The sequence below is a fragment of the Macaca thibetana genome, chromosome 13, assembly GCF_024542745.1.
Source record: "Macaca thibetana thibetana isolate TM-01 chromosome 13, ASM2454274v1, whole genome shotgun sequence".
Taxonomy (NCBI): Eukaryota; Metazoa; Chordata; class Mammalia; order Primates; family Cercopithecidae; genus Macaca; species Macaca thibetana.
Genome location: NC_065590.1, coordinates 2,118,430 through 2,135,307, shown reverse-complemented (window position 1 = coordinate 2,135,307; position 16,878 = coordinate 2,118,430). Strand labels below are relative to the sequence as shown.

The 16,878-nt window shown below is 44.8% G+C and overlaps 1 protein-coding gene across 1 annotated transcript in view; it reads right to left on the bottom strand.

Annotated features, from left to right (window-relative positions):
* Positions 1-16,878, bottom strand: part of CNGA3 (cyclic nucleotide gated channel subunit alpha 3) — an 86,569-nt gene that overhangs the window by 24,538 nt on the left and 45,153 nt on the right. Inside the window, exon 2 of the mRNA XM_050755100.1 lies at positions 3,876-4,013. Within this exon, the coding sequence (XP_050611057.1) occupies positions 3,876-3,976 (101 nt within the window). The 5' untranslated portion in view covers positions 3,977-4,013. The remainder of the gene's footprint in view (positions 1-3,875; positions 4,014-16,878) is intronic.

Below are 16,878 nucleotides of genomic sequence, written 5' to 3'. Positions count from 1 at the left end.
TGTAACCCTTTGCTGCTGGCCGCATGTGGTGGGGGACTGAAGCCAATGCAGTTTTAAGTCTTCGGTCCTGGAGAAGCGGGATGAAAATTGTTTTCTTTGGTGGTAATTGCTTTGGGCTCCGCTCAGGGAGTAACACGAGAAGACCACTCTTCTGTCAGACACAGACCCCTGCGCCCCAAAGCTCATTCAAAACGGCTACACCAGGAGATGCATCCAGGATTTAAGGTGCCCTCAGTCCTAGCTGCAGTTCTTCGTAGCAGAGAATAGCCTGCTTCTATTGCCTTATCCTCACAGATCTGCCAGACAGCTCTTAAATAATTGAGCCAACTAAGAAGAGCTAAGTAGAAAAGAAAAACTCAAACTTAGTTTTGGTGTTTTCAGGGTGTAAAATGTTTTCATTCAAATGAAGTGTTTTCATTCTTCCTTATGACGTTCCACTATAAAAATAATTCCAGTAACTTAAAAACTGGACCTCCAATTTGGTGAAAAGACTTTGGGGCAGGGAAGTCTCAAGGGACAGAGACTTGGCTGTGCCTTCCTCTTGGGGGCAGTCAGCAAGGGGCCACACCCACACGCAGCTTCCCAGTGCAGCCTTCTTGATATCACTGAGGACAAAGAGTGATTAACATTCATGTACCCCAGTTCTCAATCATTTATCTCAAAAGTTTTCCAAAAGGACTGGAATTTCAAGACAAAGAGGTGTGGCTTGTCCAAACACCGTTTCTCTTGGTTCCAAAATAGTGATTTGAAACTTAAAACTTTTTCCATGGTAGGTGTCAGAGTCCTTTGTTCAAATCAGGTGGATAGACAGGTGCGGGGCTGGGCTGGGAAGCCGGGGAGGGACTGGGCCCAGCCTCCATCCCTGAGGCCACTGTACCCCATCCTGAGCACACATTGTCATTCCTTTGTGACTCCAAGGAACATTCTGAAAATTTGTGGCTGGTTAAAGCCACTCTTGCCTCTGTAAGATAAAGCATAGCTCTCTCATAAAGGAAGCGCTCTTTTTGTCTCTCATTTTGAAATCTCGGTGGTGTTTCCATGGGATACTGTGTTAATCTGTCAATTTACCATGCGAAGGGTAGGGCTGAGGCCTGAGTGGAGCTCAGTAAGCCTCAGCTGGCGGTCAGGCTGAGACAGCAGGGCTTGGACACGGGCAAGAAATGGGGCTATCTGAGGTCAAGGAGAAAAGACCAGAGAAGGCCCACAGGAAGAAGTAATCATTTCCAAGACCGGGAGTGAGAGTCAATGGGCACTCAACCACACAGCAGGGGACGTGCGGGGACCTCTGCATTCATGTCTGCTGTAACCTCCCCACAGCCCTAGGAGGCAACACTAGTACCGATTCATATTACAGATGAGAAAACTGAGGCTTGGAGCCATTGAGCAACTTTTTGTAGCAGGTCAGTTGCAGAGCCAGTGTTCAAACCTGGGCAGTCTGACCCAAAACCTGTGCTGTTAAACCATCATTCTGGTCACAGAAAGTGCAAAGGAAGAAGGGAAGACCTTTTCTCACCCATGCAGACGACAAATAGCATTGTCGAAGGGCATCAGTTCAGAGCCGCTGACCATGTGGCTGATCCCTAGAGCATGCTGTGACCCTTGTCGACGTGCATTCCAGAGTCAGCCTGCAGGGAGTCTGCTAGAAGCCAGAGGCCGGTGACTGGTATTAGCGTGGCTTAACAAGCTAGCAATTCATTTAGCAAATGATCGTCTTCTAAGAGGCCTTGAAAGCCCTCTTGAACAGGCCACAGGTCAAGCTGGGCGTGGAGGTCACTGGCCAAAGCAGAGCCAGGGTGAGTCAGCAGGACCGCAGTGCTGTCAAGTCAAGCAGACATTGTGGGCAGGAGCCGCAGCAGCCTACAGACCAGGCCTGCCTTCTCCTGGGTGCCTACTCCAGTGAATATCTCACTGGAAGGAGCCGGACTGAGATCCCATTACTGCCTTCTCTGCCTTAGGGAAGCTGGAAGCTCCATGAGATGCTTGGGTCATGCCCCACTCCAGGCAAGTGGGGTGCAAAGAGGAAAAGTTCCATTCTGCTTCAAAATCTTCCTGATCCTGACAGCCTCTGGTCCTTCGCCCAAGGTCTTGGGCCCAGGATCCTGTGCCCCATCCTTGGGCTCCTTCTCCCTGATGCCCTCTTTTGATACTCTCTTTGAAGCCCTCTTCAAGGGGCTCTATTAGCTCACACATGGGAAATAAACTATTAAAACATACAAATGTTTCAAGAGTGAATACAGTCCTAATAGCGTTCTTTGTTCTTTGAAATAAGGAGCAATGCCTTAATTTAGAGGACTAAGTCTCCAGTGGTAGGACACAGACATTGACAAAGGGCTAGTTAGGATAAAGGTATTTGAGTAGGATGGAATTTTCTGATGCTTCTGAAGCTATATCACACTTCCTAGGACCCCAGCACAGAGTTAAATGGTTGGAGGAGATAAGTATCTGTTGGGATGCCCTGGGATCTTCCTTCCTTTGCCGAAATCTCAGAAGGTGGGGTTCAAGGGCTGTGTGGGTTTGCGTAATGGGGACTCAATCTCTTTGAAAATTATTGACCATCACTTATTAGCAGAGTTTGCTGCAGAGCTGGGATCAGGAACATAGATAGAGAAAAAACCAGATATGCATTTGGGAGAGGAAGTGATGAACACAAATGAATGGAAGAAATGAGGCATGAGGGCCCAGTGCTGGGAGGTGGGGACTGAGGGATGTTACTGCATTTTGGGGCCGTCAGACTGTGTATTTAAGCTGCATAATTTTCAATTCTATATATGTAGGGTGAAAGTAACAGAAATATTGGAAAGAAAGTTACTCATGGTTCAACTCAGTCATCTCATTGAGAATTTAAGAAACATGGCCGGGTGCAGTGGCTCACACCTGTAATCCCAGCACTTTGTGAGGCTGGGGCAGATGGATCACCTGAGGTCAGGAGTTCGAGACCAGCCTGGCCAGCATGGCAAAACCCCATCTCTACTAAAAATACAAAAATTAGCAGGGTGTGGTGGCAGGTGCCTGTCATCTCAGCTACTAGGGAGGCTGAGGCAGGAGAATCACTTGAACCCAGTGAGCTGAGATTGCACTACTGCACTGCAGTCTGGGTGACAGGGTGGGACTCTGTCTCAAAAAACAAAAACGAGAAAACTAAAAACAAAGAAACATAAGGGTTTAGGTCCATGCACACTAAATAGGTCCCTTCTGATGTCCTCACTGTTATACCAGGAGCTTGGAAAAAATGCTGTTCCATTCTGCAGGTGAAGAAATTGAGGCATGGAGAGGTTAAGTGCATTTTTCCAGGTCTGCTAGGAAGTTAGGAACAGGGCTCGAAGTAGAGCTCAAGGCCCCAGATTTCCATTTCCTACCTGTGTCAGGATGTCATTGGTGGGGCTGATGGCTTGGCTGACAAGGCACTACCCACTCCCTATACAGGCCCTGGGCATGGCCTGCCTCCAGACGCTCCCCTGGAAGCGAGGGCAGGGCATTGGATTCATGCTACATCCTTGGTGCCCAGCTCAGGCTGCAAACCCAGTTCAGTGGCTAGTGCACAGCAAGAGTCCAACACATTTTTGATGAATACATGGGAGAGTGTGTCAATTTGAGGAAGTTCTTACAGTAAAATTTAGTCTGCTGCATTTGAATCTTCATTTTCTTATAGCAATTAAGTGACTAAACCTGCTTTTCCACATCTCTAAAACAATAATACAGACTAGTTTCTGGGGGTTGTGAGGATTAAGTGAGATGAAAATGAAGTTGGCAGTGCTGTGAACACCTCCCCTGCCCTCCGATCTGTGGTTGGCCAACGTGAAGGCGTTCTTCCCCCATAGTCTAGATCCACTATGGAAACGACCAGAGCCAGGCATAAAACGAAAAGCGCATCTTACCTACTGAGGCCATTTTCAGCACGATCGAGATCTCGGTCTGAGGGCTTTACCCTGAGGTGGGTCCTGGAGGAGTGGGAGTATTGGGTGTTGATCTTGGCCATCTTCTTGGTTTGTCACATTTAGCCCCCCAGATGATTGCTGAAATGTGAACACAAAACAGATACGTCATCAGGACGGGAAAGTAACTGCAAACCCAGCTCATCACGGACAAGGGCTACCGCACGCGGCCCCCCTGCAAGCCCTGGCAGGCATGCCCTCCGCTGTCTCTTGTAGATCCTGCAGCAGTGAGTTTTAGTTGGACATCTTCGGGCTCTTCTTTCTAGCCTGAGGCACAAAGTCTTTTACTTATTTGTTTCTGTTACCATGCTGACGAGATGCTCAGAGTTAAGTGCTGAACGAGCGAATGAATAAATAAATGAATGGCCAAGTGGGAATGTGATATAAGGAAGGTAAAGCCCTTATGATTCTCTGAGATAATGCAATGTCCCTCTTGACCCTTCTTTTCTTGTTTCCTTATTTTTATCTTAGAATTTGGCAGGTGTTTCCACTGCTCCCTCAAATCTTGCTTTAAGACAACACGTAAAGAAAGGACCATACGTGACGTTCAGAAAACCTTTATAATATAATGCTAAATCCAATATCACTTCATCTCATTAATCCTCACAATAACTTTGTGAGGTACTTATTATTTTTATTCCCATTTAATGATGAATAAACTGAGCCTCAGAGGTGTTAAGCAGCTTGTCCAATGAAAGATAGATCCCACCTGTCAATGTGGTACAATCCTTGTGAAATCGCCTTGAAAAATTGTAACTAAGGAAATTATGGCAGTGAAAGACATCAGACCTAACCAATTCCGTCTTGCTTCTAACCTCTAAACTGTCCTTATTCGTTCCTGGGCGTAGGCTGAACTAGCCTTGGGAAGGAATTTAATTTATAATTTAAATTAAATCCCTTTCCCAAAGCTAAACTGTTTTTGTAAAACACATGAAAGCCCACCAGCCACCAAGTTAGAATGAGAGGGGCTGGAATTCTAAATATTATCAGCCATTATTCTAGAGGTCGTAAGATTCGCAACTTCCCCAGTTACTGTTAAAGGCAACATCTCTATTGTGAACCTAAGATCGGCCTTTTGAGATGTCTTTTCGGGTTTTCACGTTTCTAACAACGGGTGGCCACACCTTGACCTACCAACCAGTTCTGTGGCCCCCACCCAGTAACTGACTCAGCAGAACAGAACAGCGTCAACTCCCTATGATTTCATCCCTGAGCCAGCCAATCAGCACTTCCGATTCACTGGCCCCCCCTACCCACCAAATTATCCTTAAAAACCCTGATCCTTGAGTTTTGGGGGAGGCTGATTTGAGTAATAATAAAACTCTGGTCTCCTGCACAGACAGCTCTGTGTCAAATACTTTTTCTCTATTGCAATTCCTCTGTCTTGGTAAGTTGGCTCTGTCTAGGCAGTGGGGAAGGTGAACTCCTTGGGCAGTTACACCTGTGCCAGAAATCAGGCCGTGAACATTTTCTCTTTGGCAAACATTGGAAGGTGCCTCTGGACTGAAAAGAAAGCCTACGTGGGAGCAGGGCTGGTGTGATTGGCCAGGTCCGTGATTTCTGGACAAGTCTTTCTGGAAGATGCATTTCTGAGGATGGTTTCTCTAAAACAGATTAGCACAGGTTCTCTTGAGCAGCCACGTGGTTTAAATGTGTCAGATGTCAGTAGAGACCACTCCAGAGAAGGATGGCAATTTCTAGAAATAGCCCAGGGACTCACTCCGGGACTCAATTAATTCCATATCCAAAGGAAGGTCGGAGACAGGAGCCACGGGCCTGGCCATGCACATCTGGCCAACCCTCTGCCAGTTACGAAAGGGCAGCCATGGGCTCAGCAGGGTCCCGACTTGTCTCTGATGTTTGAAAGTTTAAGTCTATGAGTTTAAATTTTCTAGTTTTCCCGATAGATCAAACGTTGTTTTGATTTTTAAACACTTTATTCATTTACATAACAAGGAGTGAGTTTCTGGCTGATCACAGGAGTTATAAAGAGAAATAGAATGAAGCCGGTTCTCAAGGATCTGACAGTGTGGTGGGGCAGGTGCTACAACAGGCTTTGCAGGTTGTGCCCAGGAGCTTGGGCCTTACCCTACCAAGCCCACTAGGAATGTGGTCAGATGTGTACAGGCTACTCTGGCTAGACCAGGGAGGATGTATTCAGGGAACATGAGTGGCTGTGAGGTGAGCAGCTAAAAAGTTGTCACAGTTTCTTAGGGGAGCAAGAACAGCTGCCTGAACTAGCTTTGTGGTGGTGAGAGCAAGTGGGTAGAATTGCCAGGACATGGCAATTTAGGTATAAGGGGTGGGGAGGAAGAGGTGCTGAACACGGTGTCCAAACAGCTGGTTTGATGGGGGGTGCTGCCTGCCCACTGAGGCAGGGAAATAGGAGAGAAGCAGGTTAGAGAAAGAGAATGATTCCAGTTTGAGGTGCCTGCAAAACTTTAGGACCAACATATGAAATTGTATTCTTCCATTAAAAGCAATAAATCTGGGGACGGACCAAGGTGGCCGACCAGAAACAGCCAAGGTCAGAGGTTCTCACCAAGGAGAATGAAAATGGTGAGTGAATCCTGCACCAGCAACTGAGGTGTCCAGGTTCTCTCAGTGGGACTGACTAGGCAGGCCCACGGAGAGTGAGGAAAAGCAGGGTAGAGCGCCTGCCCACCCGGGAGGGGCATGGGCCAAGCAGACCTCTGACTCTCGGCCAAAAGAGGCGGTGAGTGATTGTGCTGCCCTAACTGGGAAACCTCGCTTTCTCCATGGATCTGTGCTATCCGCGGATCAGGCAATTCCCTTGTGAGCCCCACACCACCAGGGCCTTGGGTCCCAAGCACAGAGCGGTGCAGATTCCTGGTGGCTGCTACACTGGAGACAGCCTAAGATTACTGAGCCCCTGCGGGGAGGGGTGGCCACCATCACCGGAGCTCCAGTCTGCCATTTTCCCCTGCTGGTGTCGTGGAGACTGGGCAGTTTGGACCCACGAGGAATTCCCCACAGCACACCACAGTGGCTGTGGCAGACTGTGGCCAGACTGCCTCTTTAGGCTAAACCAAGACCTATCCCACCTCACCAGGCAGGGCCTCCCCGCTGGAATTTCAGCAACTCCAGCCAGGGGCTGGATGTCCCTGGGTTGGAGCCCCTGGGGAGGAAGGGCAGCTGCGGTATCCACAGAACAGTGGACTTAGTCTCTCCTCTCGCTGGCTCTGAGGAATCAGGGCTGTCTGGATGAGTGGGATCCCCCACAAGTGCAGGGCACGCCCTCTGCTAAGAGTCAGCCAGAGTGCTTTGTTAAGTGGGTCCCTGATCCTGTGCTTCCTAACTGGGTGAGACCCCTCAACAGGGCTCAGCAGAAACCTTATATGGTCACATTCTTGCTGGCATCAGGTCAGTGCCCCTTTGAGAGGGAGCTCCCAGATGAAGGAGCAGGCAGCCGTCTTTGCTGTTCTGCAGCCTCCACTGGTAACACCTCCAGGGGCAGGAGGGACCCAGGTGAATAGGGTCTGGATTGGACCCCCAGGAAACTGCAGCAACCCTACAGAAGAGGGCCTAACTGTTAAAAGAAAAATAAACAAAGCAACAACAGCAACAGCATCAACTAGAAAGTTCCCACAAAAATCCCATCCAAATGTCAGCAGCCTCAAAGACCAAAACAAGATAAACCCATGAAGATGAGAAAGGATCAGCCAAAAAATGCTGAAAACTCAAAAAACCAGAGTGCCTCTTCTCCTCCAAATGATCACAACATGTCTACAGCAAGGGCACAGAACCGGGCTGAGGCTGAGATGGATGAACTGACAGAAGTAGGCTTCAGAAAGTGGGTAATAACAAACTTCGCTGAGCTAAAGGAGCATGTTTTAACCTGATGCAAAGAAGCTAAGAACCATGATAAAACATTACAGGAGTTGTTAACCAGAATAACCAGTTGGGGGAGGAACATAAATGACCTGATGCTGCTGAAAAACATGACACAAGAACTTCACAAGTATCAATAGCCAAATAGACCAAGCAGAGGAAAGAATTTCAGAGCTTGAAGACTATCTTGCTGAAATAAGACGGGCAGACAAGATTAGAGGAAATAAAAGGGAAAAAGAATAAACAAAACCTCTGAGAACTATAGGATTATGTAAAAAGACTGAATCTATGACTGATTGGGGTACCTGAAAGAGATGGGTATAATGGAACCAAGTCAGAAAACACCCTTCAGGATATCATCCAGGAGAACCTCCCCAACCTAACAAGATAGGCCAACATTCAAATTCAGGAAATCTAGAGAACTCCAATAAGGAACTCCGTGAGAAGATCAACCCCAAGATATATAATCATCAGATTCTCCAAGGTCAAAATGAAGGAAAAAATGTTAAGGGCAGGGATTACATGCATGCGCCACCACGCCCAGCTAATTTTTGCATTTTTAGTAGAGACAGGGTTTCACCATGTTGGCCGGGCTGGTCTCGAACTCCTAACTTCAAGTGATCTGCCTGCCTTAGCCTCCCAAAGTGTTGGGATTATAGGAGTGAGCCACCAGATCTCAGTAGGCTGAGGCAGGAGAGTCACTTGAACCCGGGAGGTGGAGATTGTAGTGAACTGAGATTGCACCACTGCACTCCAGCCTAGGTGACAGAGCAGGACTCTGTCTAAAAAAAAAAAAATGTTAAGGGCAGCCAGAGAGAAAGGTCAGGTCACCTACAAAGGAAAGCCCATCAGACTAACAGTGGACCTCTCAGCAGAAACCCTACAAGCCAGAAGAGATTGGGGGCCAATATTCAATATTCTTAAAGAAAAGAATTTGCAACCCAGAATTTCCTATCTGGCCAAACTAAACTTCATAAGCAAAGGAGAAATAAAATGCTTTTCAGACAAGTAAATGCTGAGGGGATTCATCAGCACCAGGCCTTGCAGGAGCTCCTGAAGAAAACACTAACTATGGAAAGGAAAAACTATTAGCCACTACAAAAATACACTGAAATACAAAGACCAACGACATTAGGAAGCAACTACCTCAGTAAGCCTGCAAAATAACCAGCTGACATCATGATGACAGGATCAAATTCATATATAACTATATTAACCTTAAATGTAAATGGGCTAAATGTCCCCATTAAAAGACACAGAATGGCAAGCTTGATAAAGGGTCAAGACCCATCAGTGTGCTGCATTCAAGAAACCACCTCAGGTGCAAAGACACAAATGGGCTCAAAATAAAGGGGTGGAGGAAAATTTCCAAAGCAAATGGAAAGGAGAAAAAAGCACAGGTTGTAATCCTAGTACCTGACAAAACAGACTTTATTTATTTATTTATTTTTGGGATGGAGTCTTGCTCTCTTGCCCAGGCTGGAATGCAGTGGTGTGATCTCGGGTCACTGCAACCTCTACCTCCTGGGTTCAAGTGATTCTCCTGCCTCAGTCTCCCTACTAGCTGGGATAACACGCCCACCTTGCCCTTCCAAAGTGCTGGGATTACAGGCATGAGTCACCACAACCAGCCTGACAAAACAAACTTTAAAGCAACAAAGATAAAAAAGACAAAGAAGGGCATTACATAATGGTAAAAGTATCAATTCAACATGAAGAGCTAACTATTTCAAATATATATGCACTCAATACAGGAGCACCTAGATTCATAAAACAAGTTCTTAGATACCTATAAAGAGACGTAGACTCCCACACAATAACAGTGGGAGACTTTAACACCCCACTGTCAATATTAGACAGATCACTGAGACAGAAAATCAACAAGAATATTCAGGACTTGAACTCAGCTCTGAATCAAGACCTGATAGATATCTACAGAACTCTCCACCCCAAAACAACAGAATGTACATTCTTATCAGTGCCACATGGCACTTACTCTAAAATCGATCACATAATTGGAAGCAAAACATTCCTCAGCAGATGCAAAAGGACTGAAATAATAACAAACAGTCTCTCAGACCACAGTGTAATCAAATTAGAACTCAAGATTAAGAAACTCAAAACCACAGAACTACGTGAAAATTGAAAAACCTGCTCCTGAATAACTCCTGGGTAAATAATGAAATTAAGCCAGAAATCAAGAAGTTCTTTGAAACCAATGAGAACAAAGAGAAAACATACCAGAATCGCTGGGACCCAGCTAAAGCAGTATTAACAGGGAAATTTATATCATTAAATGCCCACATCGAAAAGCTAGAAAGATCTCAACTTGACACCCTAACATCGCAACTAAAAGAACCAAGAGCAAACAAACCCCAAAGCTAGCAAAAGACAAGAAATAACCATGATCAGAGTGGAATTGAAGGAGATAGAGACACACACAAAAAAAAACCTTCAAAAAAATCAGTGAATCCAGAAGCTGGTTTTTTGAAAAAATTAATGAAGTAGATAGATAGATCACTAGCTAGACTAATAAAGAAGAAAAGAGAGAAGAATCAAATAGACACAATAAAAAATGATAAAGGGGATATCACCACTAACCCTACAGAAATACAAACAACCATCAGAGACTACTATAAACACCTCTATGCAAATCAACTAGAAAATCTAGAAGAAATAGATAAATTCCTGGACACATATACCCTCCCAAGACTGAACCTGAAAGAAGTTGAATCCCTGAATAGACTAATAACAGGTTCTGTAATTGAGGTGGTAATAAATAGCCTACCAACCAAAGAAAGCCCAGGACCAGATGGATTTACAGCTGAATTCTACGCAGATACAAAGAGGAGCTGGTACCATTTCTTCTGAAACTATTCCAAGCAATTTAAAAGGAAGGACTCCTCCCTAACTCGTTTTATGAGGCCAGCATCATCCTGATACCAAAACCTGGCAGACATACAACAACAAGAAAAATTTAGGTCAATATCCCTGATAAATATCGATGCAAAAATCCTCAATAAAATACTGGCAAACTGAATCCAGCAGCATCTCAAACAGCTTGTTCATCGCAGTTACGTCAACTTCATTCCTGGGATGCAAGCCTGGTTCAACATATGCAAATAAATAAATGTAATTAATCACATAAACAGAACTAAAGACAGAAACCACATGATTATCTCAATAGATGCAGAAAAGGCCTTCAACAAAATTCAACATCCCTTCCTATTAAAAACTCTCAATAAACTAAGTATTGATGGAACATACCTAAAAATAATAAAAGTCATTTATGACAAACCCACATCCAATATCATCCTGAATGGGCAAAAACTGGAAGCATTCCCCTTGAAAACCAGCACAAGATAAGGATGCTTTCTAGATCCTATATCTAGAAAACCCCATCATCTCAGTCCAAAAGCTTCGTAAGCTGATAAGCAACTTTAGCAAAGTGTCGGGATACAAAAATCACAAGCATTCCTATACACCAACAATAGACAAGCAAAGAGCTAAATGATAAATGAATTCCTGCTCAAAATTGCTACAAAGAGAGTCAGATACTTAGGAATATAGCTAACAAGGCAAGTGAAGGACGTCTTCAAGGAGAACTACAAACCACTGCTCAAAGAAATCAGAGAGGACACAAACAAATGGAAAAACATTCCATGCTCATGGATGGAAAAAAATCGTTATCATGAAAATGGCCATACTTCCCAAAGTAATTTATAGATTCAATGCTATTCCCATTAAACTACCATTGACATTCTTCACAGAATTAGAAAAAACTACTTTAAAATTCATATGGAAACAAAAAAGAGCTTGTATAGCCAAGACAATCCTAAGCAAAAAGAACAAAGCTGGAGGCATCATGGTACCCAGCTTCAAACTATGCTACAAGACTACAGTAACCAAAACAGCATGGCACCAATACAAAAATAGATATATAGACCAATGGAACAGAATAGAGAACTCAGAAATAAGACCACACATCTACAACCATCTGATCTTTAACAAATCTGGCCAAAGCAAGTAATGGGGAAAGGATTCCCTATTTAATAAATGGTACTGGGAGAACTGGCTAGCCATATGCAGAAAATTGAAACTGGACCCCTTCCTTACACCTTTTACAAAAATTAACTCAAGATGGATTAGAGACTTAAATGTAGAACCCAAAACCTTAAAAACCCTAGAAGAAAATCTAGGCAATACCATTCAAGACAGGCATGGGCAAAAACTTCATGATGAAAATGTCAAAAGCAATTGCAACAGAAGCAAAAATTGACAAATGGGATCTAATTAATTTAAGTTGCTTCTGCACAGCAAAAGAAACTATCATCAAAGTGAACAACAACCTACAGAATGGGAGAAAATTTTTGCAATCTATCCATCTGACCAAGGTCTAACATCCAGCATCTATAGGGAACTTAAACGAATTTACAAGAAAAAAACAACCCCATTAAAAAGTGGGCAGGCTGGGCATGGTGGTTCACATTTGTAACCCCAGCATTTTGGGAGGCCAAGGCAGGCAGATCATCTGAGGTCAGGAGTTCGAGACCAGCCTGACCAATATGATGAAATCCCATCTCTACTAAAAATATAAAAAATTAGCTGGGCATTGTGGCAGGCACCTGTAATCCCAGCTACTCGGGAGGCTGAGGTAGGAGAATCTCTTGAACCCGGGAGGCAGAGGTTGCAGTGAGCTGAGATTGTGCTATTGCACTCCAGCCTAGGCAACAAGAGTGAAACTGCCTCAAAAAAAAAAAAAAAAAGTGGGCAAAGGGCATGAAAAGACACTTCTCAAAAGAAGACATTTATGTGGCTAACAAAAATATGAAAAAAAGCTCAACATCACTGATCATTCGAGAAATGCAAATCAAAATCACAATGATATACCATCTCATGCCAGTCAGAATGGTGATTATTAAAAAGTCAGATGCTTGTGGGGCTGTGGAGAAACAGGAATGCTTTTACACTGTTGGTGGGAGCGTAAGTTAGTTGAACCATTGTGGAAGACAGTGTGGCGATTCCTCAAAGACCCAGAACCAGAAATACCATTTGACCCAGTAATCCCATTACTGGTTATATACTCAAAGGAATATAAATTATTCTATTATAAAGATACATGCATGCATATGTTCATTGTGGCACTATTCACAATAGTAAAGACATGGAATCAACCCAAATGCCCATCAATGACAGACTGGATAAAGAAAATGTGGTACATATATACCATGGAACACTAAGCAGCCATAAAAAGGAATGAGATCATGTCCTTTGCAGGGACATGGATGGAGCAGGAGGCCATTATCCTCTGCAAACTAACTCGGGAACAGAAAACCAAACACTGCATGTTCTCCTCACTTATAAGTGGGAGCTGAACAATGAGAACACGTGGACACAGGGAGGGGAATAACAACACACACTGGGGCCTCTCCAGGGGTGATGGGGAGGGAGAGCATCATAATAAATAGCTAATGCATGCTGGGCTTAATACCTAGGGATGGGTTGATAGATGCAGCAAACCACCATGGCACACATTTACCTATGTAACAAACCTGCATGTCCTGCACATGTACCCCAGAACTAAAAATAAAATAAAATAAAAATAATACACATATTCCTATGTGTTATCCAAATAGCACTGCCAAGCAATATAGTAGTAGTTAAAATATTTTGAAATCTGATTATATTCCAGTCAATGTACTAAGTTTTTTACATCATTATTTATTCTAACTTGTGACTCTCTGAGGTGGATGCTATTAGTGTCCTCAATTGCATAGATGAGGAAATGGAGGCTTATAACAGGTTATGTAACTTTCCAAAGAATGTGTGAGGTCCAGAAGCCACATTAGAACTCAGGCGTATTTAACTCAATCTATGCAGACTTTGGCCAAATCCTTGTCTGCCACCTCCCTCTGGCCTCATGATTTTCAATACTTTAAAATGGAAAGTTTATATGTTTTTAGGTAAAAAAGCAATAAATCCAATTTGAAATTGTCCATTCAACACTTTTTAATTGAGCACTTACTATGTGCCAGGCAATATGCTAGAAGCTGGGGGCTTATTAGAGAGCTATACACAGCTCTGTCCTCCAGGAGCTGACAGTCAAGCGGGGTGCAGAGCGAGTCTCAAAGAAGTTTGGGACTCTGTGGAAAAACTATCAAATGACTCTTCTTTGTACATTTCCAGGCAAATTACACCAAATAAAGTGCATTGTCTCCAGCTTGTGCCCCTTCCCTCTGCCCCCTCAGCTGCATTCTCTATCCTGGGCACAAACTCTGGTCCCACCGCCATGGCATGGAGGCAGTACCTCTGTCCTCTCATAGACCTGCCTCCTGCTGAGGGCCACTAGGTGCCAGGCACAGGTGGGTTCCGTGCAACACTTCCTTACTTAATCCTCACAGCAGCCCCCCTCTCTCTCTTACAAATGAAGAAACTGGACAGGTGAGTCATTTCCCTAAGGTTGCTGCTGAGGACTGGAGCCAGGATTGACTAAAAATCTGTCTGACTCCACAACCTGAGAGTGCAAAGTCATTGAGGGAGCTGGTATTGCCTTTAGGCTTGGGTAGGAGGGGTCTCTGCTTTAAATGACCCCATGCTGGCCCTCCTCCAGCCACACCCCTCCCAGAGGGTCGAGAAGCCCATAGGGTCAAGGGGCCATGCCCACCGGGAACCCTGCCCCTGCTCTAGCAATGGTCTGAGTGCCCAGGACTCCCAGATTCTCTGTCCAAGAGGCTCTGAACTGGTTCTAGAGCCTGCCTGGGACTCTTCCTGGTCCATCTTCCTGAGTGCACCAGCTTGCACTGCCCTAGGCCCAAGGAGCAGCCATTTGTCCGGGATGGGGGAGACAGAGCCTGGAGATGTGGGCAGGGCGTCCACAGGCGGGTGTGCAGGGCCTCCTGTGCAAGGCCCCTTTGACATGGCGTGGACCTAGGGCTGGGGAGAGAAGGGGGCAGGTCAGGGGCAGGGAACCAGAGACCAGCTCTCCTCATGACTTCCTGCTCTCAGGCTCAACTCCAAAGGGCCTGAGTACTCTCGGTTTGAACCTGGCCTCCAGGTTGTGATGCAGTGTATTTGCCAGGTTAGGAGGGTGGGTACATTTGATTTAACAGTGTGCTATCTTGGTCCATGTAATGGTCATCTCTGGTCCTCTACCTCACGTCCTTCCTGCCCACCTTTCAGTCCAGCCATTGCTATGGCAACCAGCTGCATGCTGGGTAACCCATGTATTTTGCCTCAGCGACACTGCAGATTCTAGGGCCTTCTGCCTTGGGGGCTTCCTTACTTCCCCCAGGAAGCACTTGCCGAGACCACATCACCCTTCTGATGCATGTGCAAACGCTGGAGGGGTAACACCCTTGGGGCAACACTGGGCCAATAGCAGCAGGAGCCTGAGGGAATATACTCTTCCATCCCTCAGGAAGATGGTTCTGAGACACTTTCTACCTGGCTCCTTGGAGAACCCCTTGTTGCCCAGAGTGGCGATCAGTTTGATAATGGACATCTGGGTTGGCTTGTCCTTCTTCCCTTTTGCCCTCTCCAAGACCCCTACTCCTGTTCCTTAGAATCACTCCCCAAATAAACTGCCTGCCTGCATGCCCTGTTCAAGGCTCTGTTTTGGAGGGCAGTGAGTATCACTGCTAAGAGAATCTTTAACTTTTAGATATCTGGGCTACGGTAAGTCATTTGTACTCTTGACCCAAGTCCCTCAAGGTTTAGGAGTGAGCCAACTTTCCCTTTTAATTCTCTGTTCTTTATCCAGGAGAACGATGGTTGGAGTAGGACAGGGCAAAATGTACATCACGAAAGGGAAATGTAAGTTTAAGATAACTCAGAAGATCTTTTTTCCCTATTGTCTCATAACTGTCATAAATGGTTGTCTTTGAAAAAATACATTAAAAAATCAGGATCCAAATAAGGAACCAATCTTGTTGATTGGTTGATATATCTTCTTGGTATTTTTACCTGTAAAGTTTTTCTCTTTGTGTAGAAATTTAATTATTTGTCCAATGGAGTTTACTACAGTATGAATTTTTGCTGATTCCAACCCTAAAATGTTACCTTGTACTGGTAGTTGTACCCAGAGTCTTGGTCAATTTATTAATTTTTTTTGCATGACAATTTCATAGGGGATTCTTTGTTCTTCCATCAGAAGGCACATAAGATCTCATTGTATTTCTTTGGGTCATGTTAGCAGCCGTTGATGATCATTTGCTAGCTCCATCAATTCCTTAGAGGTTGTAAGTTGCTGGTATTCTATCATTCCTTCCTCAATTAGCTGACATATTTTTAAAAGAAAAAATTTTATTCTGAATTATTCAATTGGTTAATTCCTATAGGAAAGGCTGAATAAACAATTATTTCCCTGTATTTATCAGTTTTTGAGTCATGACGTCTTAAGAGATTACCCAACCACTGCATGTGTTTTCACATCTGGCCCTGCCTTGATGAACTCTTTGTGAGTAGAACTCACAAATGAGATCATGAAACCATAATCAGTGATCCTGGGGCTCTGCGGACAATGAAAGCTGCCATCTAGCCAGGGACCCCTGAGTGCGAGGCACTTTCATGTCCCTCACGCGTGAATCCTCAGGGACCCCAAGAGAGAATAGCGATGCTCATCCAGCAGATGAGGAAATGGACCCCTGGGCCTGTCTCACTCCAAAATCCACATTATGGCTTGTTCTGTTTATCACAGGCACTGCGGGAGATTGGAAATGCACAAATGCAATTTTAATTTTCAAACATAGCAAGAAGATGCATTCTGCCAACTGTGAAGGTGACCTTGAAGTGGATCCCAGGCATGAGTCTAGGAGTGGTTTTTGAGCATCTCTCAAATGAATGCGTATTTTCTAGGACCTAACTGGAGAGCTAAGAACATGCCATTTCAGACAATTTCCATTTTCTTTACAACATGACTAAATCTAGCATGTTCCCCTGCCACCAGCCCCCTTACTGACTCCTTGCCAATGATGTCCCAGGCACTGTACCTGGTCCTGAGAATTATGAAGATGAGGAAGACAGGTCTGTGCCATTAAGAGCATAACATTTGCATGGGGGACACAGGCATGTTAAACAGTGAGGGTAAGGTAGTGCA